Consider the following 27,021-nt stretch of genomic DNA (forward strand, 5'->3'; position numbering starts at 1 on the left):
AAACCAGGATGCCATTGGCCTTCTTGGCCACCTGGGCACACTCTGGCTCATGTTCAGCTGACTGTCAACCAGCACCTCCAGCTCCTTTTCTGCTGCGCCGCTTTCCAATCACTCTTCCCCCAGCCTGTAGCACTGCATGGGGTTGTGACTGCAGTGTAGGACCTGGCACTTGGCCTTGTGGAACCTTATACCATTGGCCTCAGCCTGTCCAGATCCCTCTGGAGAGCCTTCCTACCCTCCAGCAGATCAACACTCCCACCCAACTTAGTGTTGTCCACAAACATATTGAGGATCCACTCGATCCCCTTATCCAGATCATTGATAAAGATATAGTGAGCCTTGGGGAACACCACTAGTGACCAGTCATCAAACAGATGAGCCACTATTCACCACCATTCTCTGGGCCCAGCCATCAAGCCAGTTCTTAACCCAGAAAAGAGTGCACCTGTCCAAGCCATGGGCTGCCAGCTTTTCCCAGAAGAATGCCATGAGAGACAGTATCAAAGGCTCTGTTGAAGTTCAGGTAGACTACATTCACAGCCTTTCCCTCATCCACTAGGTGGGTCACCTGGTCATGAAAGGAGATCAGGTTGGTCAGGCAGGACCTGCCTTTCCTAAACCCATGCTGACTGGACCTGATCCCTTGGTTGTCCTCTATGTGCCATGTGATCGTGCTCAAGATGATCTGCTCTATAGTCTTGCTGGGCACCAAGGTCAGCCTGACAGGCCTGTACTTCCCCAGATCTTCCTTCTGGCCCTTCTTGTGGATGGGCATCACATTGGTCAACCTCCAGTCTGGGACCCCCCTGGTTAGCCAGGACTGATGATAAATGATGGAAAGTGGCTTGGTGAGCTCTTCCACCAGCTTCCTCAGTATCCTTGGGTGAATCCCATCTGGTCCCATAGACTTATGAGTATCTAAATGGCTCAGCATGTTGCTAATTATTTCCTTCTGGATTGCGGTGGGTCAATAATGTAGCAGTACATTTTCCTGTTGATCTTGATGTCCCTTGCCAGTTTCAGCTCCAGCTGAGCTTTGGCTTTCCACAAACCATCCCTGTATACCCAAGCAATGTTTCTGTATTCCTTCACTGTAGCCTGCCCCCACTTCTACCTCCTGTATATGTCCTTTTTCTCATGAGCTCCCTGTTTAGCCAAGAAGCTCTCCTAATACATGCACTCATTTTTTCTGAGTATTTGGCTGGACTATTCTCATGCTTAAAGGATATTGTCCTTAAAGACTTGTCATCTCTTGAGCTCATTTGCCCTTCAGAGATATCTCTCATGGGGTTCCACTTACCAGCTTCCTGAAAAAAAGCAAATTTTCTGCTCTACTGAAGTCCATGGTCTGTACTCTGCTACTTGATTTCCCTGCTCCCTCAAGGATCTTGAACTTCATTATTTCATGGTTGCTGCAACCAAGGCTGCCATCGATTATCACGTCCCCAAAAAGTTCTTCCTGTTTGGTGAGTAGTAGATCCAGCTCTATGTCACCTATGGTTGACTTTTCACAGAATCACAGAATGTGTCAGGTTGGAAGGGATCACAGTGGGTCATCTGGTCCAACCTCCCTGCTCAAGCAGGGTCATCCTAGAGCACATTGCACAGAATTACATCCAGATGGTTCTTGAATATCTCCAGTGAGGGACACTCCACAACCTCTCTGGGCAATCTGTTCCAGTGCACAGTCACTAGCACAGTAAAGAAGTTTTTCCTCATGTTCAGGTGGAACTTCCTGTGCATCAGTTTCTTCCCAATGCCTCTTGTCCTATTGCTTGGCACCACCAAGAAGAGCCTGGCTTCATCTTCTTGGCACCCTCCCTTCAGATATTTATAGACATTGATGAGGTCCCTCTCAGTCATCTCTTCTTAAGGCTGAACAGGCCCAACTCCCTCAGCCTTTCCTCATAAGAGATGCTCCAAATCAAAGCAACTTTGTCAGCCTCTGCTGGACCTGCTCCAGGAGCTCCATGTCTCTCTTGTACTGAGGAGCTCAGAACTGGACACAGCACTCCAGTTGAGGCCTCATCAGGGCTGAGCAGAGGGGAAGAATCACCCCACTGACCTGCTGACAATGCTCTTCCTAATGCACCCCAGGATACCATTGGCCTTGACCACAAGGGCACACTGCTGGCTCATGGACAGTTTGTTGTCCACCAGGATCCCCAGGTTCTTCTCCGCAGAGCTGGTTTCCAGCAGATCAGCCCCAGCCTGTACTAGTGCATGGGGTTATTCTTTGCCAGGTGCAGGACCTTGCATTTGCCCTTTGTTGAATTTCAGACAGTTCTTCTCTGCCTGTCTCTGCAACTTGTCAAGCTTCTTCTGAAGGGCTACACAAGCCCTTCAGTTGAGTTTGTGTTTAAATTCATTAGTCCATGGCACCAGCCTCTGTTTTTACAACTTACTTGGTTCATATTGAAATGTAAGAATGTTCATTCAACAGTATTTGTGTTTCAGGTGTCCTCCCTCCCCCTTTAAGGGAATATGGCATTTTTGGGGAAACAATGTACTGGTATGTCCAGTGAAAAATATGTTTTGAGGAGAAAGGCCCTAAGGATGTTAGCACTTGGTTGAATGCTATAGACAAATCCTAGATTGAGTTATTGTCTGCCAGCTAAGCCATGTTAGTGGACTGCATGCACATTCTTAGCTTTCTCAGGTTGTGCTAAAGTACCATTAGCATATGTCACTTTTCATGATGACTTACCCTTTCAGTACATGCAGCCTTGCAGTCAAATAGGCTAAGATCATGTGCATATTCATCTATTGCAATTCAGCTGATAGCTGGTCATATGATCTCACATTTTCTTCTGATTCCATACAGTTGCTGTTTCCAATATCAAGATCTTTCAAAACTGACATAGAAAGCTAAAACCAACTATAAAGTGTAGGGGGAAAAAAGCCCTAAACACTGATGTATAAGTGGGGGATAGCCTTTAAAAATGTATTTTTGAAGTAGAAAGTTACTTGCTGGTGTCGTGGTTTAACCCCAGCCAGCAATTAAGTACCATGCTGCTGCTCACTCACTCCCCTACTTCCCCCCTCCATTGGGGAGGAGAATTGGAAAGAAAACATAAACCTCATGGGTTGAGATAACAGTTAATAACCGAAACAACATAAAATATAATAAAAATTCTAATAATACTAGTAATAATAATGACAATAACAATAATAATATTTGTAATTTAAAGGAATCATATAATCATAGAATGGCTTGGGTTTGAAGGGACCTTAAAGTTTATCTAGGATGCTAAGCATTAGATCTTTGATCTTTTTATTGGGTCTTATCTGAAGTATATTGTTTCAAATCCATGTTCTGTGTCTCAGTCAATTAATTATTTCTTCTTTTTACATCAGCTGGATATATTGTGCAATGAAGAGATTCTTGGCAAGGACCACACACTCAAGTTTGTAGTTGTTACTAGATGGAGATTTAAGGTATGACAACTGCTTTTCATCAAAATTTTCATAATTCTTGTAAATCATTAGCTGACTAAAGAATAAAATTCATAAAGCATATGTCATGCAGGCCTATACTGCAATAACTTCAAAATGGTTAGAATATATATTTTTAAATGTCTAATAAACTATCTTTAAAAAATTGATAGTTTTTTGAATTCAAAAGAGAATAATGGGAAAAAATGTAAAATATGCACTAAGAAAAATGGGAAATTGATGGCAGATATAATTTTGATAGTAATTAAAAATTTATAAGATAAAGGAGGCTGAAGCTATTGAGAGGGACATTTTTCTCAGCCATGTCAGTCAGATACAACTAATATTACTCTATGTAGATTGTGAAACTGGTTGCAGTGCAGAAGAGACAAATATTCATTACATTCATATTTTGTAGTTTGGAAGAGAGAGGCTGAATACACTCATTAAAGAAGGCAGATGAATTAACTTTGGTCCCCACTTCAGTTCAAGATACTTGTAGCAATATTTAGTAGACATAAACAAGGTTGGGCAAAGCAGCTGAGTGTGTCTCTGGGTTACTGATCTTAGTTTCTTTAAACAAAACCAAACCAAAATCCCACACAACAACACTTAGAGTTGAATAGTAAATGATGGGGTATTCATATTGAGCATAAATTATCACTGGTTATTTATGGCCACCCAAATAAAATGGCTGTAAGTATCATGAAATGTCAAGTTGAACATCTAAGACTCAAGTCACATTCAGAGAATCAGGATGTGTTCAGTTTGGGAGTGATAACTTTGAAGAGGGGTTAGTGTTCATAATGGACATGCAACACAGCACATGCTAGTAGGATAATACTGTGGTAGAAAGATGTAATATCTTTGGATGCATAAATAGAATGTATGAATGAGAATAGGTAGGCAACTTTTATCTATGAAGAAATAATTAATTTCAGATTGGGAAATAGAAGGTAGGAGATTATGGTCAGTTATGACATTCGTGAATGACCTGGAAAAGAGGTTAAATAGTGAGGTGACACTGGCACCAATAGTTATTCAAGACAGTAAAAATAAATGGTGGTGATGAAATGTTGCAGGAGGTCTTTACAGTACTGGATAACCAGGTGATAAAATGGCACCTAAAGTTCAATATGGATAAATGTAGAGATGCATGCTAGGGAAAACATGTATCTGAACTTTATATATAAAATGGGTGGACTCTGAGTTGACTGCCATCAAATAGAAATCAGATTTTGGGGTTAGACATAACGATTTCGACTCAGTGATGGTCCAAGAAAAACCCAAATGAAATGCTACAAATTATTAGGAAAAGGATAGATGGCTAAACAAGAGTACTGTTGTGCCTCTGTATAAATCCACTATTTTTACCTGTATCATGAAGATTTGTACAATCATGAGTGGCATGGAAAAGGCAGCAATTCTAAACCATCTTATTTGGTGAGAGAGATGAAGGGTATCAAGGGAAACTCATAGTTATGAGGTTTAGAATGAACAAAAGGAAGTGATGTTGTTGTAAATTCCATTTACCCTGATGGGGGATTGAGTTCTAGGAGACAAAGATCAAAACCATTAGTCATTAATAACAGCTTTTATAAATCATAGAATCATAGAATACCAGGTTGGAAGGGACCTCAAGGATCATCTGGTCCAAACGTTATGGGCAAAAGCACAATCTAGGCAAGGTAGCCATCTCGGTTTGAGACAAATTAGGAGGAAACGTCCTGAGATGAACGTGTCCTCTAATGGAAGGCAGGTTTCGGCAGCCCCTCCCCCAGAGCTTCAAATGGAATTTCTTGGAGGAAAGTGAAAAAAACCCTGCTTATTTAACAAGCAAGGTGCACACAGGCACAAGGAAAAGAAAAATGAATAACGTTAGATAATAAACCTTCTCATTGTGGAGAAAGATAGTGGATTTTTTTAGAGTCCTGCTTGGCTTCTCCCAAGGTCCTCTGGAGCCAGGGTGCAGCGCCCCAGGGCCTCCACTCCAGGCCATGGCGTGGGGCTCCTGGCAATGTTCTGATGTTTTGGACCAGAGCAAAGCTGAACAGTTCCAGAAGAATAAGAAGCCACAGTCCCAGGAAAAACTTCTTGCCTCAGCTAACAAACAAGAAGCTAGCTAAAAAGCAAAGAATTTTTACTCTCCGTCTCTCTCCTGAGAAAAAAAAGCTGAGAGCTGGGGAAAAACCTAGGGAGTTTTCTGTGTTTTGAACGCAGGCCACTGAAAGAATTCCACTGGCTTCCCCCTCCTTTCCTGGACCTAGCTTAAGGATACAGGACTCATGTCTGGGCATAAAGCAGACGATAGGGAATGCAGTATCATACAGTCACCCCAGGACAGTAGCCCAGCACCCTGTCCAACTGAATCTCAAGTGTCCAACGTTGGGGAATCCACCACTTCTCTGGGGAGATTATTCCAATGGCTGATTGTTCTCATTGTGAAAATTTTTCCTCTTGTATCCAATTGGAATCTCCCCAGGAGTAACTTGTTCCCATTACCCCTCATATACTTCCTGTGACTCCTTGTAAAAAGGGAGTCTCCATCTTCTTTATAAGGACCCTTTAAATACTGGTCCCTTTCCACAGAGCTACTCTCAGGTTGGGTAGATCCCAGCCTGTACTGCACTCCTGGATTATGTTTTCCCAGGTGTAAGACCTTACATTTGTCTTTGCTGAACTTCACAAGGTTCTTGTTAGCCCACTGTTCCAGCCTATCCAGGTCTTCCTGCAGGGTGGTTCTCCCTTCCCAAGTGTCCACTTCCCCACTCAGTTTTATATCATCAACAAATTTCATATTCAATTATTCATTTATTCCTTCACATACACGGTCATAGTTATCCACTTGGAGAAACAGCAGGGCGACCAACCCCAGCAGTATACTGCAAAGCAGAGTGTCATACTGACATACCAGTGGCTTCTAGGTAGATAGAATCATAGATTCATTTAGGTTGTAAAAGACCCTTTAAGATCATCAAATACAGGACACAGCACTTGGCCCTGTAGAATCTCATACAATTGGCCCATTGATCCAGCCTGTCCAGATCTCTCTATAGAGCTTTCCAACACTCTCCCCTAACTTGGTGTCATCTGCAAACTTACTGAGGGTGCACTTCATCCCCTTGTCCAGATCGTTGATAAAGATATTGAAAGGAACTGGCCCCAATACTGAGCCCTGGGGAACACCACCTGTGACTGGCCACCAACTGGATTTAACTCCATTCACCACCATTCTTTGGGCCCAGCCATCCAGCCAGTTTTTTACCCACTGAAGCATACGCCCATCCAAGCCATGAGAAGCCAGTTTCTCCAGGACAATGTTATGAGAAACAGCATCAAAGGCTTTATTAAAGTCCAGGTAGACAACATCAACAGCCTTTCCCTCATCCACTAGGTGGGTCACCTTGTCATAGAAGGAGATAAGGTTGGTCATGCAGAATCTGCCTTTGATAAATCCATGCTGACTGGGCCTGATCCCCTAGTTTTCCTGTATGTGCTGCATGATGGCACTCAAGATGATCTGTTCCATGACCTTCCTGGGCACCAAGGTCAGGCTGACAGGCCTGTAATTCCACAGATCCTACTTCCAGGCCTTCTTGTAGATGGTTGTCACATTTTCTAACTTGCAGTCAACTGGGACCTCCCTACTTTACCAGGACTGCTGATAGATGAAAGTGGCTCAGTTAACACTTCCGCCAGCTCCCTCAGCTCCCTTGGTGGATCCCATCCAGCCCCATAAACGTGTGTGTCTAAGTGGTGTAGCAGGTCACTGACCATTTCTCCTCTGATTATGAGGAGCTTCATTCTGCTCCACATCCGTCTTCCAGCACAGTAGATTGGGTACCCGGAAAGCATGTGGTCTTACTATTAAAGACTGTGGCAAAGAGGGCATTAAGTATGCAAGCCTTTTCCTTAGCCCTCCTTTTGTTGTTTATGTATTTATAGATGCATTTTTTCTTTCACAGCAATAGTCAGATAAAGTCGTAGTTGGTCTTTGTCCCTTCTAACATTCTCCCTGAATAGCCTCATGACATCATTGTAGTCCTCCTGAGTTGTCCGCTTCTTCCAGAGGTCATAAACTCACTTTTATTCCCTTGAGTTCCAGACAAAGCCAGTCTTCTTCCCTGCCAGCTTGTCTTTGGGCACATGGGAACAGCCTGCTACTGTGCCTTTATGATTTCCTCTTGAAGAATGTCCAGCATTCCTGGACTCCTTTGTCCTTCAGGACTGCCTCCCAAAGGACTCTGTCAACCAGTGTCCTAAACAGGCCAATGTCTGCCCTCTGGAATTCCAAGGTAGCAGGCCTGCTGACCTCCTCCTTACTTCTCAGAGAATCAAAAATGCTATCATTTAGTGATCAATGTACAAACAGTCCTTTTATGGAAATTCTCTCCCTGTTGGTACCTAAGTTAAACCTATGGTATTGTCAATTTTCATTCAGTTTATATAATCATATGTTGTAGCTGCTGAGCCAGAGATTGTGATGGTTGAGGGGCCAAGGAGCCCCAAAATAGCAGAGGCCTGCTGGTGGACTGATTCCGAGGTTTAAGAACACCCCCTGACCTCATGGTGAGAAAGGAAAAGCCTCTCCCGTTGGGCTTTGTGGTGCCATGCAGACTTGGTCTGTCTGAATGACTTGCTACCCTGCATGCCCCCAGATCTTCCTCATTGGCTCCCATCCCCTAGTCCTGCCTTTGTACCACCCCCATGCCCTCAGATCATTGGTCCTTGATGCTTGCCCCTCTCCCGTACATAAACCCTGGACCCTGCATGGTCCGCTCTCTTTCGCCTCTGGTCCCCTCTGTGGATGCAGCAATAAACTGTCTTCTGTGGAATGCCATGCGGGAGAGCCCTCCTGACTCTTTGCCTCTGGTAAAGTGTGAGCTATTCGGATAGAGTGTGTGGTGAGAGTCCGTGCCAACAGCCACGTGGGTGAAAGGAGTAAGCTTACTGGAGTGCTATACTGCACCCACTGGAACGATTCCTTTGCCAGGGACATTTCAGGGAAACACAGTTACCCTTCACAAACACGCACACAGTGTGTTAATCATAGAATGTTTCATTAGCTGTATAATCATTATAAGCATAAACATTTTGGTTCTATACTATTTTATGATTATCACAACTAATAAAACTATCCATTTGAATAAATGTGATTTACCATACAACAGGGTGTCTTAAGAGATATACTAATATTTCTTTAAGCCTTATCCCTTAAAACCTTTTGCCTAATATCTCCTCATAACATTTGACAATGATGAAATGTTTCTCATTCCTTGTATAATTTTTTAGTTAACCAATATATTCTCCTATCATAAATAAGTTTACATTTACAATAGATCTTTTCCAATTCTATTAAACACATGCATTTTATAATATCTTATTAGGTATGCTAATAAAGTCATCACCTAATGTACCCCCAGTACATGAACAGTGATATTCCTGGTCACTACTGTAAAAATTAACACATATTTGTACCAATCAAACCAGTTTCATCTAGCTTTCCCTGTTGATATTAGTGACTTGACCTGACTCAAATTTCTCAGCTAGCCTCACCCTACTTTTTTCCCTTCTTATCTTCTTGCAGGTCGTAGTGATTTTCTCAGATATGTGTCCCAAGGTTAGGCAGCTCTATAGCATCAGAGCTGGGCTTTGGATCCTGAAAACACAGGCAACAAAATAGTTAGGGAAGGGGAGAGGAAGAGATAGCAGAGGAAAAATTACACAGAGTTGTGCACATAATCAGTCATCACATTCATGTATAGACTTCTACCATTCTCTTTCCTTTTTTTGTTCTTACAGAAATGCTGGGTTTAGTGATTAAATTGTGATTATTAGATATAAGTAACCTTCAATACCTGGCATAGATAAGTATCTCATTTCAGTGCTACTTCTATTCTGGTTCAACCATAATATTTCCCTATTTATTATATATTATCCTCTTTCAGACCTTGATATATACACATGTGTAACTCAATTCTCTCAACCTTTAAGTACTGTTAGTATTTTTTCTCCTCTCTTTCAAACCTTTCTTTCTCTTTCCTTTCTTCTTTGATACCTCTCCTTTTATACTTACACATTTGCTTAAAAGACCATTACCAAAATCAACAGTTCTGTCACTAGGTCTGTTTGCTTCTACTCAAATTGTTTCTTTGAGTATTATCCTGAAAAGAAATAAAACTACCAATTTTATAAGGTGGTTATAACTTTAGAGCATTTTTTCAAAGTTTTAACTGTGATCCCCCAGACTGGATGGACCCAAATCTCGAGTTGTAACACTTAAATGTGTTAGAGCTCTAAAAGGAGTCTAATTCAAGTGTCTTAAACTGATATTATGACATTAAATAGTTAGACCAAGCTAAGCAAGACAAAGATGGGTTAGGTCACAGATTAGCTATTCAGCAATGCAAAATATTATTGTAAGAATTACCGGCTACTCCAGTTAAACAGAAAATAATAAATCTCCACACAAGCAAAAGGCTTATATTGAATTTGTGGCCTTGTTAGCAAAAACAATGCCATGTTTTCTGGCCTGCAAGGTCAGTTCTATCGCTCAACTTTGGTAATCCATGAATCACAGGTTATTGCTCAATGACTCCAACAAGGATGCTTGACACACTTCTATGGCTCAAGGCTCCTAATCAGGACTGAAAAGAGATTCTTCTTGGAGGAATTCACTTCTTCCTATCAGGTCTTGCCTCATGATAATCTGTAAAGGTCTGGCAGTTCTTCGTGGCACTGTATAGTCAGCACATGATTTGCTAAATGTCTATGATTAACACAATTTCTAAAAACATTACTATAGGGTATGGAGCCAAGTTAAGAATTCCTGCAATTTCAGGAAACCTCTTTGAGTCTGATAGGCACTGATGTATACCACTCACTATAGCTCAAGTCTACTAACTGCTACTGAATTAGATTCTTCTGGCAGGCTGCATATCTTACTCCTTGGTCTTGCCTCAGAATTTACCTTGTTACACTATAACTTTCAGCCCTCGCTTGTTGATGGAGTTGCAGTTGTCTGTTGACCTGCAAAAATAAAAGCATAAAACAATAATGTTAGTATAAGTATATAAGTAGATCTAATAAACACAAGGTAAAATAACATGTAAGCCATACCACCTCCCTTACTTTTTATGGGTATCATTACATTTGGTCTTGCTCTGAGTAGGAAGGAAGGGAAACTAGACTAAATAGCCTCTGGATGTAGATCTTTCAGGGAATTTCTCTGTCCCCACTCTTGGCAAACCTATACAATCAAGGAATAGTTGAGGTTGGAAAATAACTAGAACTCAAAACAAGGTCAACTAGATGAGGTTGCCCAGTATGATGTCCAAGCGAGTATTTATCACCTTCACATATGGAGACTCCACAACCTCTGTAGGCAACCTGAGCCTGTGCTCTGTCACTCTTACAGTAAAAACTTTTTTTAATGTTTAAATGCAATTTCTTGTATTTCAAATTGTGGATTTGTGCCAACTGATCCCTTCACCGACTACCATTTAAAAGAGTCTGGCTCCACCTTCTTTGCTGCCTCCCATCAGGTATTTGTACACATTGATAAGATCCCACCTGAGCCTTCTATTCTCCAGGTTAAACAATCCCAGCTCTCTGAGCCTCTTATCAAATGCCAGACACTCCAATACCTTAATGAACCCTTTGCTGGACTCCCTCCAGTATGTACATGTCCTTCTTGTGCTGGGGGCCCAGGACTCCAGATGAGGTCTCTCACCAGTACTGAGCAGAGATCAGCAATAACCACCCTAAACCTGCTTACAACACTTTTCCTAGGATACTGTTTGCCTTGTTTGCTGCAAAGGTGCATTGCTGGTTCATGATCAACTTGATGTCCAACAGAACTCCCAGGTCCTTTTCTGCAAAGCTGTTTTCCAGTCAGTCAGCCCCCAGCCTGTACTGGTGCCTGGGATTATTCGTCCCCAGGTGTAGGACCCTGCATTTTCCTTTGATTAAATTCATGAGGTTCCTGTCAGCCCATTTCTGCAGTCTATCAAAGCCCTTCTAAGTGACAGTGTGTAAGCAGCACAGGTAGGCAGCCAGAACAACCACAAACCCATGGCTAAAACACAAAGAATAAATTTATTTCTGTTATCTTGTTAACTGAGGGATGTCCAATGCAATATCTGGACAGAGGCACAGAAGCGGAGACACAGTCACTGTTAATCTCGGTCCATGCTGGAGAATACCAGCCTGCTGTTCCCACTGGCTTATCAAGGGTTATTTCCAGCTGCAAGGTCACTTGAGTATATTTTAAATCCTCCTCACCAGTCTTCTGCTTTTAACCCATTCCTCCCAAAATTCCACCCCCTTTCTCAAGAGATGAATGCCACTGGGGCTAGAAATGTGGGATAGGGTAATTTACAGAGGCACTTAAAAAAGCATATAATAAAAAACCCCCACATATAAACAGATAATTCTGAGTTACGTGTCCCACCCCTTTTGTTAGGGAATTAAACCACTCAATTAGCCAGGCACCACTGATATGTCATGTTACTGGATGTATTAAGTCATGAAGATGTTGAATATTTTCCCCCATGCCAGCTGATTCAGCAGTCATGTTGAAGCAGCACATGCCCTCTAACTTGGAACAGTGTTTATGATGTTGAAGATGGAGGTAGTTCATCAGTAATCAATATTGTAAGGCTCCTTGCTGTACAGCAGTTACTTCCAAATTTAAGGTAACAATTGCCTTGGATGCTCCAATTTAAACCATGTGTGAGGGCACATGCCAGTGATGCCTTGAGAGGCCACCTAAAAACAGAGACTAGACAGGAGTAAGGGAATAAAGGTAGGTATTTATTTGAAAGGCCTTCAAAGGCCCTGGGGACCCAGAGGCTATTGCCAAGATGGACCCCAAGATGGACCACAGGTCACGAGTTCTTCACACTTTTATAAGTTTGGTCCATTTGCATATCAGCATAAATTCTCCAATTAAAGCTTCAGTTAATGATGCAATTTCCCCAAGCTTGCCCCCTCTTCAGAAGCTTTTGGTTTATACTTTTGGGCCTAGGATGGTCTGGGTGTCCTTGAAGAGCAGGCCTGGAGAGGCTTTGTTATGTCTACCTAGCATGAGAGAGCAGAAATTAATAGGCTACAAGAAACTTCAGAGTTATACACTAGGCAGTACAGGATTTGAAAAATATGAAAGTTAAAACCTAAGGCATCACCAGGTGCTATTTCCTACTTAGAAAGAATAGGAAGTTCGTTACAGTAAAAACCAACCACACACAAATATTTACATATTGATCTAGCAGAAATGTATCCAAGGCATTTGCTCATAGTACAAGCCTACAAACCACAACGAGGAAAGAAAATAGGAGTGTCATCTCTTTCCAATAATAAAAACGCTGTTACTCCAGCTCCTTCAGCTAATATTGCTCCAGCCTTAGTAGCCTGAGGAGGGGTTATTGCCCACACTGATTGAAGAGATGTGGCTTGCGCTTTTTTAGATCAAACTTCAATAGATGTTGGGTTTGTGACACCAATAACATAGTTCCAGTGCTATCCCCCTAGATAAGGCATGAGTAATCATCAGAGACACCTGAAATATAAGAGCTCGAGAATATGATACTAACAGACAATGTAGAATAAGAGGAGAAGATGGAGTACAGAACCATACTGCATTGTCGGGGTGTTATATGAATATACTATCTAAATTAATAGGTTGCCGTTCCACCACACAATCCACGGGTGTAAGCAATTCCATTTCCCCTGTGACTAATATTTTGGGAGAGACACTATCTGGAAGAATTTCAGTCCTCACTGTGTTTTGTACTGGAGGTGTACAGTCATGCTATTTTGGCCTGTGATTCTTTCAGTTTCTTGCAAAGACCAAACTCCAGCTTGAATTCCTTTTTCCATTGGAGTATAATGTATAGCAGAGCCTTGTCATGCCTTGGACCAAAATCCTACAGATTTTTTCAACTTTTCATTCCAGTAATCTGCCACAATCCCCACGAGACTACAGCATGTAGAATTGTTACTTCTAATTCAAAAGAATTTCCTTGCCTGGGAGTGTATAATTGGACATGCTCAATCAAAGCATTTTGGCAGGTATTGGAGGTTTCTTGTTGTTGCTTGTTCCATTGCCAAACAACTTTGTTTCCAGTCCATTTCTGCTGTTTTGGCATTCTCTAGGTGAGGTGACAGGTGGGGTGGAGGGGGAAAAATTTTTTTGCATAGGCACTAACTTTTGCCAACAATAAAACATTTCTGATGTTGTGTCCCATTTATTTCTGATTGTGGGACACCAGCTTGCACAACATCATTCTACATTTGTTTCCTCATCACCCGTGAGGTAACTTTTCTGTTTTGCTGGCTTATTTTTATTCACCACCTGCACAGCTGGTTCCAAAATTAGAGCCCAAATTTCCCTCAAGTCGTTTGCTAGGGTACCTATATTACCAGTAACACTTGTGACTGCTGCTATAATCAAAGGTTTCAGCAAAACAGGTGCCCCCCTCAAAGGCTGCATTTTGATACTTTTTGTTATTGCTGCCCTGTCCAGACTAGATCCTCTCCTTAGCACATGAGCCATCCCCATCTGCCACAGGAAACTAATACCTCCTTCTATTGTACACCAGTTTCCAAGGGACGACAGCAATTTGGCAGTACCTGCATATGCTGATATAGCGTGGGTGCAGCAACATCCTGCCCCTCAGGACTGTCATGATCCGGTTATTAAAGTTCTTAGAAATGCCTCTGCCCGAATTAGGGTGCAAATGAGACCACGTGCCAATGTCAATAGCATGGGTTTTATTTGATAGTAAATATGAGAGAGAGAGAGAGAGAGAGAGAGAGAGAGAAAAGAGAGACTAAAGAAGAGAAAGAAATAAAAAGTAGGTGGGGGTGACAGAAAGAAAGTAACAGAGACATAATAAGGAAAATATCACCACTCCATGGATCCCAATGATGTTCCGTTGATCCTCTCCAGCTGGTCTTCTTGGTGGTGAAGGTCCCCCCAAAAAGCATAGAATCCAATGGGTTATTATACACTCAGTCCAGGTGGCAATGTCCAGGTACGTTCCCCAGGGGGGAAGCAGTATCTTGCAGCAGACTCTGGATCTGTTGCATCATGTGCAATTCTGTGGTGCAAAGCCTCTGGGGAGCGCTTTGGGGGGTCTTTCATGGATTATGGCACCCCCTCAACTGCCTCTCACTTGAATGTCCCGTGGATGTGGCCTGTGGGGTTGGGGGTTCCACGGCTAGGCCAGTTGTGTAAGGGAGGATGGGTGCTCACTGCCTCTGACCAGAGGTTATGCCACACACCCGAAACCTCTTTCCCCCCCTCATTTCGGCGGGAGTAAACCTGGCTTCTGTGGGCTATGGTCTCCCCCACCCCAAACCCAGCCAGGGAAGAATCTCTGCTGCATTTGGCTCTCTTGTGGATGCATTCCTTTCCCTTAGCCTTGTTTGTTTTTCCCTAGGCCTGATATCATTGAACAATAGCATCCCCTTTCTCTTATCTAGGTGGCTTAACTTACAGTCCAAAGTTCCAGTCAGGTATCTTCAGGGAGGCTTCTTTGGCTGTACCTTCTTTATACAGTTTTTCTTATAATGGGCAAAACTCTTTTATAACAATGTTTAAGGCATGAATCATTTCAGCCCCTGACAAGGACCCCTGATATTTTGTGATTGAGCATATCCCCGTTGTATCTGATCATCACTGGCTATGTGCCTTAATAGATTTTTTCACCCATTAATAAATGGATGGATGCAGTGCCACTATCCCAAGCTAGCAAAATCCATGCCAGTATTCCTTCCTTGCTCTTCTGCCAATAGAGCTCTAAAAATTCCCTTAACTCTTTCAGAGTATAAGTGTGTGTGATCTGTACCCCTCTGTCCAGCAGATCCCTCTGCCCTTCCACTTGTATGACGGGTCATGCTTCTACCACCTTCTTATGTGATAAGTCTGGCTCAAACTCGATCTCTGAGTTCAAGGATCCACTCCAGATATTTCCATCCCATTCCTTGGGACCACATGAAGATTTCGTAGTAAGAGCACAAACTTGGGAAATTGAAACCTTACTTTTCCCATATCTTTGCCTTTGTTTCTTAGCAATACACACCACCAGCTGTTCTACAGTGCATTGCTGTTCATAGAACCACTCTGCTTGAATAGTAATTACTTCTTGTGTGACTGTCTCTGCATCTCGCAAAATCCCGACTTCCTTTTTCAACTCTCACTTAGCTCTGCAGTGCTATAACTTCATGATTGAGAGCTCTACGACCAGTAGCTAAAAGACATCCCAATCTCCCACTAACTTGTGAGAAGACTTCAATGCTGCTTTCCATGGGAATCCATGCACAGCTGTCTCAAGTGTCTGGGGGTAACCACCACCCCATCATCTATTTCAGGCCATGCTTCTGGCAGAGCCATTGTAGCTAGGAAAGCAGCTAGGGGGCCCAGCACTCAGTACTGGGCTATGGCAGAATGAGGGGAGTCACCATCAGGACCTCCCCATCCCTGACTTTTTTGCTAGCCAGGGTATTGTTGTTCCCAACTCCTGCCAACTATGCCAAATGTGTGAGTCAGCACAGGCAGACAGTCAGGACAACCACAACCCAGTGACTAAAATACAAAAAGTAAATAACACCCAGGCAGAGGTACCCAAATGGAGACACAGTCACCATTAAACTCGATGCCAGAGGATCACCAGCCTGCTGTTCACACTGGCTTATCAAGGGTTATTCCCAGTGCAAGGGCACTTGAGCATATTTTCAATTTTCCTTACCAGTCTTCTGCTTTTAACCCATCCCTCCCAATAGACAGCAAAACCATCAAATGTATCAACCACTCCTTATGGTTTTGTATCATCTGGAAACTTGCTGAGGGTACACTTTGTCCCATTGCTCAAGTCAGTAAGGAATATGTTAAACAGTATTGGCCCCAGTATAGAATCATAGAATCATAGAATGCTTTGGGTTAGAAGGCACCTTCAAAGATCATCTAGTCCAAGTCCCATGTCATAGGCATGGACATTTTCACTACATCAGGTTGTTTAAAGCCCTGTCCAAACAAACCTTGATCACTTCCAGGGATGGGGCATCCCAGGGGTTCCAGTGTCTCACCACCCTCACGTAAATAATTTCTTCCTTATATCCAATCGAAATCTACCCTCCTTCAGTTTAAAACTGTTGCTCCTTATCCTGTCACAAGAGGCCCTGGCAAAATGTTTTCTCAGTCTTTCTTACAAATTCTCTTTATGTCTTGGAAGGCTGCCATAAGGTGTCCCTGGAGCCTTCTCTTCTGCAGGCTGAATAACTCTCAGCCTTTCTTCAGTGGAGTGGTGTTCCAGCCCTATGATCAATTTCATGGCCCTCCTCTGAACCCACTCTAACAAACAGGTAGGTGTCTTTCTTGTACTGAGGACCCCAGAGCTGGACATAGTATTCCAGGTAAAATCTCACAAGAGTGGAGTGGAGGGGGAGGATCACCTCCCTCAATAATCCTTCTTTTGATTCAGGCCAGGATATGATTGGCTTTCTGGGCTGAAAGTGTGTATTGCTGGCTGATGTCCAATTCTTTGTTCACCAGTACCTCCAAGTCCTCCGCAGAGCTTGTCTCAATCCATTTGGCCCCCATTTTAGAATCATAGAATCATTAAGGTTGAAAAAGACCTCCAAGATCATCAAGTCCAACTGTCACCTTAGCACCACCACCATTTTCCCCACTAAACAATGTCCTCAAGTGCCATATCCACACGTTTTTTGAACACTTCCAGGAATGGTGACTCAACCACTTCCCTGGGCAGCTTGTTCCATTGCTTGGCAACACTTTCAGTGAAGAAATTTTTCTAAATATCTAATCTAAACCTCCCCTGGTGCAACTTGAGGCCATTTCCTCTCCTCCTGTCACTTGTTACCTGGGAGAAGAAACCAGCACCCACCTCACAACAACCTCCTTTCAGGTAGTTGTAGAGAGTGATAAGGTCCTCCCCGAGTCTCCCTTTCTCCAGACTAAACAATCCCTGTTCCCTCAGTCACTCCTCATAAAACTTGTATTCCAGACCCTTCACCAGCTGTGTTGCCCTTCTCTGGACATGCTCCATCATGTCAATGTCTTTCCTGTAGTGAGGGGCCAAAACCTAAACACAATGTTTTGGGTGCAGCCTCACCAGTGCTGAGCACAGGGGGACAATCACTCCCCATGTCCTACTGACCACATTATTGCTGATACAGGCCAGGATGCCATTTGCCTTCTTGGCCACCTGGGCACACTGCTGGGTCATGTTCAGCCGGCTGTCGACCAGTACCCCCAGGTCCTTTCCCGCCAGGCAGCTTTTCAGCCTCTCTTCCTCAAGCCTGTAGTGTAGCATGGGGTTCTTGTGACCCATTTTGTATTGATATTGGTGATTGATTGCCCCAACCCAGATGCAGGGCCCTGCACTTGGCCTTGTTGAACTTCATGAGGGTCACATGGGCCCATTCCTCAAGCCTGTCAAGGTCCCTCTAGATGGCATCCCTTCCCTCTAGTGAATCAACTGCACAAAACAGCTTGGTGTAGCCTGTAAACTTGCTGAGGGTGCACTCAATCCCACTATGTAATTGATGATGATATTAAATAGTATAGGTCCCAGTACAGACCCTTGAGGGTTTTCACTTGGAATTTTTCCATTGACAGAAACTCTTTGGACAATGCCATTTAGTCAATTCCTTATCCATCTGACAGTCCGTTTATCAAACCCATATCTCTCCACTTTAGAGGCATGAATGTTGTGGGTGACTGTATCAAAGGCCTTATAGAAATCCAGTTAGATGACATCCGTGGCTCTTTCCTTGTCCACTTGTGCAGTCACTCCCTCATATAAGGCCACTAGATTTTTCAAGCCCTTTTTCCTAGTCACTTTTTACAGTCACTGAGGACTTTATCTCACTGCTCTGACTTTTCAAATATGATGGAGAGTGACTTAGTGATTACATCAGCCAATTCCCGCAGGACCCTGGCACTCATCTCATTGGGTCCCATGGACTCATGTATGTTCAGGTTTCTCAGGTGGTCTTGAACCTGATTTTCTCCTAAGAAGGGAGGAACTTCATTCCCCCAGTCCCTGCCTTGAGGTGCTGGGACTTGAGAGATGTCGGAAGAGAGATTACTATTGAAAACTGAGGCAAAAAAATTATTGAGTACATCAGCCTTCTCCATGATGGTTCTCACCAGTTCTCCTGTCTTATTTATTTTCAGAGGTACATTTTCTTTAATCTGCTGTTTCTGGCCAACTTACCTGTAAAAGCCCTTCTTATTATTCTTCACATACCTTTCCAAAATGCAGATTCAACTGCACCTTAGCTTTCCTGGTCCCATGCCTACACATCTGGGCAGCATCCCTATTTTCTTTCCAGGATACATGTCCCTGGTTCCACTGCCTATGGATTTCCTTCTTACACTTTGGTCTGACCAGGAGGTCCTTATTCAGACATGCTGGTGTTTTGTCATCCTTGCCTGATTTCCTACACATGGGAATCGACAGTTTTTGTGCTCTAAGAAAACTCTAAGAAAGCTGTCAGCTCTGTTAGGCTCCTTTGTCCATGAGGGCAGTTTCCCAGGAGGCCACATCCACTAATTCCCTAAGCAACTGAAAGTTTGCTCCCCTAAAATTCAGGGTCTTAACTCTACTCTTCATCTGGCCCTTATCCCTCAAGATTATGAATTCTACCCATGGCACGATCCCTGCAGCCCAGGCTGCCACCATGCTTGGCCTCTCTAATTAGTTAATCTCTTGGTGAGCAACGGGTACAGTAACACTTCTCCTCTGGTCAGGCTGTCTATCATCTGGATTAAGGAATTATACTTGACACACACCAAGAGTCAACTAGACTGCTTACAGCTTGCTGAACTGCTTTTCCAGCAGATGTCTGAGTGATTGAAGTCTCCCAGTATGATCAGTCTCTAAGTATGATGCTTCCTGCAGCTGAAGTAAGAACAACAATATGAACCCCTGGGATTCACCATTCATTACTGGCCTCCATCTGGATTTCATGCTGCTGATAACAACCCTTTGAGTCTGGCAGTTTACTCATTTTTCTTCACACTTAGCTCATCCCTACCTCATTAGTTTGCCTGTGAGGCTTTTATGGGAGACATAACCTTAATTGATTACTCAGTTATTTGCCCCTGTAGGGAGAGGTGTGGGAAAAATTAATCCATTTATATGTTAGGGAGTTGTTAGGGCAAGCTGCTTCCTACAGGAATGGGGAACCTGTGCACAAATAACAGCTAGGAATCACAGAATCACAGAAAGAACTAGGTTGGAAAAGACCTCTGAGATCATAAAGATCAACCTATAACCTAACCGAACACCTCCTCATCAAGTAAACCATGGCACTGAGTGCCACATCCAGTCTTTTTTAAAACACATCCAGGGATGGTGACTCCACCACCTCCCTGGGCAGCCCATTCCAGTGCCCAATCACTCTTTCAGTGAAGAATATTTTTCTGACATTTAAGCTAAACTTCCTCTGGGGCAGCTTAAGACTGTGTCCTCTTGTTCTGTTGCTGGTTGCCTGGGAGAAGAGACTGACCCCCACCTGACTACAACCACCTTTCAGGGAGTTGTAGAGAGTGATAAGGTCTCCCCTGAGCCTCCTTTTTTCCAGGCTAAACAACCCCAGCTCCTTCAGCCGGTCCTCATAGGACTTGTGTTCCAATCCCTGCACCAGCCTTGTTGCCCTTCTCTGGACATGCTCCAGCATCTCAACGTCCTTCCTAAAATTGAGGGGCCCAGAACGGGACACAGCACTCAAGGTGAGGCCTCACCGGTGCTGAGTACAGGAGAACAATCATTTCTCTGGTCCTGCTGGCTACACTATTCCTGATGCAGGCCAGGATGCCATTGGCCTTCTTGGCCACCTGGGCACACTGCCGGCTCATGTCCAGCCTGCTGTCCATCAGTGCCCCCAGGTCCCTTTCTGCCTGGCCACTGTCCAGCCACACTGTCCCCAGCCTGTAGCGCTGCAGAGGATTGTTGTGACCAAAGTGCAGGACTCAGCACTTGGACTTGTTAAATCTCATGTTGTTGGACTTGGCCCACCTATCCAGCCTGTCCAGGTCCCTCTGCAGAGCCCTCCTACCCTCCAACAGATTGACACACACTCCCAGCTTAGTGTCATCTGCAAATTTGATGATGGTGGACTCAACCCCCTCATCCAGATCATCAATGAAGATATTAAACAAAACTGGCCCCAGCACACATCCCTGAGGGACACCAGTAGTGACTGGCCACCAATTGGATGCAGCACTGTTCACCACAACTCTCTGGGCCCACCCATCCAGCCAGTTCTTAACCCAGAAAAGAGTGCTCCTGTCCAAGCCGTGGGCTGCCAGCTTTTCCACGAGGCTGCTGTGGGAGACAGTGTCAAAGGCCTTGCTGAAGTCCAGGTAGACAACATCCACAGCTCTTCCTGCATCCACCAGGTGGGTCACCTGGTCATTAAAGGAGATCAGATTGGCCGAACATGACCTGCCCCTCATAAACCCGTGTTGTCTGGGTCTTATCCCTCAGCCATCCTGTAGGTGCTGTGTGATGCCACTCAAGATGATCTGTTCCATAATCTTGCTGGGCACTGAGGTCAGGCTGACAGACCTGTAGTTACCCGGATCCTCCTTCTGGCCCTTCCTGTGGATGGGCGTCACATTGGCCAGCTTCCAGTCATCTGGAACCCTCCAGTGAGCCAGGACTGATGGTAAATGATGGAGAGTGGCTTTGCAAGCTCATCTGCCAGCTCCCTCATCACCCTAGGATGAATCCCATCTGGTCCCATAGATTTGTGAGCATCTAAGTGGCTCAGCAGGTCTCTGACTGCTTCCTCCTGGATAACAGGGGAGCTATTCTGCTCCCTGACACTATCTACCAGCCCAGGAGGACAGTTGTCCTGAGGACAATCTGTCTTTCTGTTGAAAACTGAGGCAAAGAAGGTGTTTAGTACCTCTGTCTTTTCCTCATCTTTAGTTACTAAATTTCCTCCCGCATCTAATCAAGAATGGAGGTTGTCCTTGCCCTTCCTTTTGCCATTAATGTATTTATAAAAATATTTTTTATTGTCCTTTACAGAAGTGGACAGATTGTGTTCTAACTGAGCTTTTGCCCCTCTAATTTTTTTCCTACATGACCTAGCAACCCCCTTAAGCATTTCCTGAGATACCTGACCCTCCTTCCAAAGGTGATGCACCCTCTTTTTTTTCCTTAGTTCCTTCAAAAGCTCCTTGTCCATCCAGGCCGGTTGTTTTCCTCGTCGACTCATCTTTTGGCACACAGGGACAGCCTGTTCCTGTGCCCTCAAGATCTCTGTTTTGAAGCACATTCAACCTTTCCTGGATTCTCTTGTTTTTAAGGGCTGCTTCCCAAGGAACTCTCTGAATAAGTCTCTTGAATAGGCCAAAGTCTGCCCTCCGGAAGTCCAGTGTAGAAGTTTTATTGATGCCCCTCCTCATTTCACCAAATGTCAGGAACTCTATAATTTCACGATCACTATGCCACGGATGGCCTCCAACCACCACATCTCCCACCAGCCCAACTCTGTTTGCAAACAGCAGGTCTAGCGTAGTCCTTCCCCTGGTAGGCTTGCTCACCAGCTGTGACAAGAATTTGACTTCCATACACTCTAAGAACCTCCTAGACTGTCTCTTCTCTGTTGTGTTGAGTTCTCAGGAGATGTCTGGCAGGTTATAGTCACCTACAAGAACAAGGGCTGGTGATCTTGAAGCATCCTCCAGCTGCTTTTAGAATAAGTGATCCACCTCTTCATCCTGGCTGGGTGGTTGATAACAGACTCCCACCAGGATGTCAGCCTTGTTGGCCTTCCCCCTGATTCTTACACATAGGCACTTGACTTTATCATCATTAGTCTCAATTTCCATGACGTCGGGAGCCTCTCTAATGATGATGACTTCCTTGTCCAAGTGATAGAGGAGTGTGCTGGTTTTGGTTGGGGTAGAGTTAATTTTTTTCACTGTGGCTGGTATTGGGCTGTGTTTTGGATTTGTGCTGAACACAGAGTTGACAATATAGTGATGTTTTTGTCATTGGTGAGTAGGGCTTACACAGGGCCAAGGCCTTTTCTGTTTTTCATACTGCCATGCTGGCAAGGGGGCTGGGGTTGCACCATTATGCGTGATGGGGAGCTGCTCTTCTGGAGATGGCTGAACACCTTCCTGCCCATGGAAAGCAGTGAATTGATTCCTTTTTTTCCTTTGCTTGTGTATGCGACTTTTGCTTTTCCTATTAAACTGTCTTTATCTCAACCCAGGAGTTTCTATGTTTCAGAGTCCCAGATTTTATCCACGATGGGATGCTTGGTTCCTCCCTCTAGGTGGAGCATCTCCCAATAGGGTAATGAGTCATGAGGCCAAGTGTTGATTAGGCTCATTAACAGAAGATTTTCCGGAGGGAGTTATCTCTGAGTCATGCAGCAGGACAATGATGGGCCATTAACAGCAAGATAGTCTGGGGGGAGGAGGCAAGGAAACACTGCCCCACCTGATTTCCACAGCTCATGAGGATGGTAATAGAATACACCTCAACCCAGGACACCTGGTTTAACGCCCTCTCAACGAGTCCTGCCAATTCATGGGCTAGAATCCTTCTGCCCTTGTTAGACAGATGGAGCCCATCTGGCTTCAGCCTGCCAGATGCCATAAAAGTTGCCCCATGATCGAAGAACCCAAAATTCTGCCCATGGCACCAGCCGTTAAGCCACTTGTTGATAATGCGGGTTCTCCTGTTCCTTTCTCCATGCCTATTAAGGCATCATCGCTGCCACTGAAGGGACAGAGCAGAACACCACCTGTGCTCCTGCCCCATCAACCAGTAGAACCAGAGCCCTGAAGTTCCTTTTAATTGCCCTGGTGCTCTTCTTTTCAATCTCATCACTGCCAGTCTGGAGTATCAACAATGGGTAACAATCAGAGGGCTGAATCAGCCCAGGGAGTCCCCGGTAATATCCTGTACCCAGGCCCCAGGGAGGCAGCAGACCTGTTCAGTCTGTTTACCACTTCCATAATAACCTTGTTCAGTCCATTTAGAAAGAGAAGTTTCTTCTTGCTAGTGCTATGAAAACAGTATCACAACGAAACAGCTGCCCACTTCCAAATATTGTTCAGTCCATTTAGGAAGAAGTCTCTCTGCTCCCAATGTGAGTCCCTTTCCCCGACTTGCAGCTTTTCCTGCAACTGCTTTCGAGGGTCCACTCTTGAAGGTTTTTGGGGTACAATTTTAAGGTTGAGCCATTCAGAAACAAAAGTTCTCTTCACTCATCTCTGAGAGCATTTCATCTCTAAGAACAGAGGCCCTTCTCCTTCCCTGGGAGCAAAGGGTCTTCCTCATCTTCATCTTTAAGACTATCTCTGGGATCATCTCTAGGAACTGAGGTTTTCTCCTTTCCCATTTGGAGCCAAAGTCCTCATCGCTTCCATCTCTCCCTGTCCAAACTTCTCATGAAATTACAGCTGCGTCAGCATCTGCCTATCTCAGCGCAGGTGCTTTTGCTTACGAGTTGAACACTCCACCCCCCATATCTTCATGAAATTACAATGGGATACTCTGATATATCATAGCTTCACAACAGAATTTCAGCTTTAAGCATCTCCTCTTTCTCTTCCCTCAGGTTTTCAGCTCTTCACAGCAATAAAAGGGTTAATCTCACCATGGCCTTGCAGCTGGAATGTGGCTTATTGCAGTGGAGAGGGGGGAGAGCCAAGCTGCTCTGGCTGCCCACAGCAGGGCTGTGGGGGGTTCCACGACTGGAACAGGCCCGTTGGCTCCAGGATGGCCATGGTTCGGCCCGGCCTGGCCCAAACAGGGCCTGGCCGGGCCTGCTGGTCCCCTGCACGGGCCCGGCAGCCACCTGTCCCAGCACCGGAAACAAGAGAGAGAGAGCTGGGGGGGGGTTGTCTATTCTTAAGCGTGGATCACAGAGGCGGTCACAACTTTAAGTGGCTTAGAGAATTGTCCATATTCAAACTGGCCATCTGATAGGCTCTATCAGATCATAGAGGAAGCTGTAAGAAGAACATCACTTCTGAGACTCAGCTTGCTAACCTATGACACTGAGCAATTGCTCTTTGTTCATAACTAGAATCTACCCCTTGTTCATATCTGGTTGTAGTAACAGTCATACAGTGCTCCATCCCCACCACCATCCCCAGTTCATTAATATTAACTTGATAAATTAGTGTGGTGGGTTAACCTTGGCCAACAGTCAGATACCCATCCATCTGCTCACTCAGCCCCCTTCCTCAACAGGACAGGGGAAGAAAATAGGAAAAAGTAAAGACAGAGATTTCACATACCAATTACCATCATGGGCAAAGCAGGCTCAAATTGGGGAAAATTAATTTAATATCATTTAATTTCATTTGTAACCAATTAAAATAGATTTGGATAGTGAGAAACAAAAACAAACAAAAAAATTAAAACAAAACCTTGTTGGGGTTTTAGTTCTCCTCCTGTTTTCTTTTTCTCTTAAAGGAATTTTCCCCGTACATGTTGCCAGGGGGACAAATTGCTGGGTACTTAAGAAAAACAAAGGACCTGGCCATAGGGGGAGGGGTGCATCTCTTTCACCTAGTTTTGTGGGCAGCCCGGCATTTGGACGAGAGAGAGGCTGCTTCTTCGGCTTTCTTCCTTCTACCAGAGAGACCCCGGAATTCCCAAGCCCACCTTTCCCTGCCCCACTGGGAGTTGGGCTGCGGCCTCCCTGCCCCCGCTGTTGCTTTGAGCCTTCACTACTCTGTAGCCCCACTTGCCCTGCCTGCCGAGATCTCCGGGGGTTTTCCACCGCAGCTCCGGAATTTTGATACATCTCGTCTGCCACCCGGGATTTGTGCTCGTCCCTGCTGTTCCAGCCTGCTGTTCCTGAGGGTCCGGCCAGACACCGGGATCGGCTGCCCAGGGGTTTGTGAAACCTTTCTTCCATCCCTCCCCGGGATCCCAGGGCACCAGTGCCACGTGCTCCCCAAACTCGCTCCGGAGCGCCCTCTGCAGCCGTGGGGGAACCATCGCACCTGCCCTGCTCACCGGGAGCCGCCAGTGCCCCTGCTGGCTGTGACCGGAACTGCACTCGAGGGGAAAGGGCCTGACAGCCGAGAAGGCTGGCACTGGGTTTGTGATTGCTTTGCTGTTACTGCCATAGTTATTGTTGTTTGTTTGACTTGTTATACACATATAGATATATAATAGTAAAGAACTGTTATTCCTATTTCCCACATCTTTGCCTGAAAGCCCCCTTGATTTCAAAATTATAATAACTCGGAGGGAAGCGAGGTTGCATCTGCCATTCCAAGGGAGGCTCCTGCCTTCCTTAGCAGACACCTGTCTTTCAAACCAAGACACACCTCCCCCCTCCCACCTTGCCCCAGGCTTAATTTCACTCCTTCATTCCCAACTCTTCTACCCCCCTGAGCAGCACAAGAGGTATGGAGGGGTTACAGTCAGTATATGACAGTTTCTCTCTGCCAGTCCATCCTCCTCACACTTTTTCCCTGCTCCAGATCGGTTTGTCTCCACAGGCTGCAGTCCATCAGGAAAAAATCTCCTCCTGTATGGACTCTTCCACAGACTACAGTCCTGTCAGAAAAATCTATTCCAGCATGTTTCTTCCACAGTCTGCAATTCCTTCGAGAAATATCCAACTGCTTCAGTGTGGGGTCCTCCACGGGCTGCAGTATGAACATCTGCTCTGGGGAATACCTGCTCCAGCGTGGTTTCTTTCACAGGGTGGAGGGGAATCTCTGCTTCAGCTCCTGGATCACTTCTTCCCTTTCCTTTTTCTTCTCTGACCTTGGTGTTTGCGCTACTGTTTCTCACTTTTTCCCCCCTCTCCTCTGCCTGTCTGGCATTTTTGTCCTTTCTTAAATATGTTTTCACACAGGCACTACCAGCTTTGCTGATTGGCTCAGCTTTGGTCAGCAGTGGGTCCATTTTTGACACGAATGAAATTGGCTGTGCCTGCTAAAAGGCAGCTCCTAGTCTCTTCTCACAGAGGCCACCCCTGAAGCCTCCTCACTACAAAAACCTTGCCACAGACACCTAATACAATTGGATTACATCTGGACTGTCAAGGGTGAAAGCTTCTAAGACTGTTATAGCCCAGACTGCTGCTAAACAGTCTTTTTTACAGCCAGATAATTTCTGTTCAGCCCTCTGAAGAGGATATGCTTTTTAATTTTGTAATGGTACTGCTCCCATGGAATCAATCAGAGCTTTTAAAAGCAACTTCTTTCAGTTTAGTTAAAACATCAAGTTCCTTGATCCAGTTCCATTCCTGATTCTTTCTCATTAATTTCCATAATGGTGTTACAAATGGAGATGAGAGCTTAGACAAGTCCTGCCTTTGACTCAGATTTTTGTCAGTAACTCTGCTTGAGGTGGCCTGCATCCCAAATGGCTCTTGTTTGCAAGTTCTTAAGAATGGCAGATTAGGTCTATTATTAAATGAATTATTTATTGAATAGACACAAGATTAACACACATAAGACTTTAAACAGACTTACTACACAGGATAAAACAAAAATAACTACTAGTAGATAAAAATACAGTGCACAATAAAAGGTACCTATATTACAGCTAGCGA

General features: G+C 44.6%; 1 protein-coding gene across 2 annotated transcripts in view; it reads left to right on the top strand.

Moving 5' to 3' along the window:
* The window catches only part of LOC138102895 (polycomb group RING finger protein 3-like), a 176,425-nt gene that overhangs the window by 137,837 nt on the left and 11,567 nt on the right, over positions 1-27,021 (top strand). For both annotated transcript variants that reach the window (XM_069000670.1, XM_069000669.1), the window contains exon 8: positions 3,358-3,438. In XM_069000670.1, coding sequence (XP_068856771.1) covers positions 3,358-3,438 — 81 coding nt within the window. The remainder of the gene's footprint in view (positions 1-3,357; positions 3,439-27,021) is intronic.

Source organism: Aphelocoma coerulescens (genome assembly GCF_041296385.1).
Source record: "Aphelocoma coerulescens isolate FSJ_1873_10779 chromosome W unlocalized genomic scaffold, UR_Acoe_1.0 ChrW_unloc_scaf_4, whole genome shotgun sequence".
Lineage (NCBI taxonomy): Eukaryota > Metazoa > Chordata > Aves > Passeriformes > Corvidae > Aphelocoma > Aphelocoma coerulescens.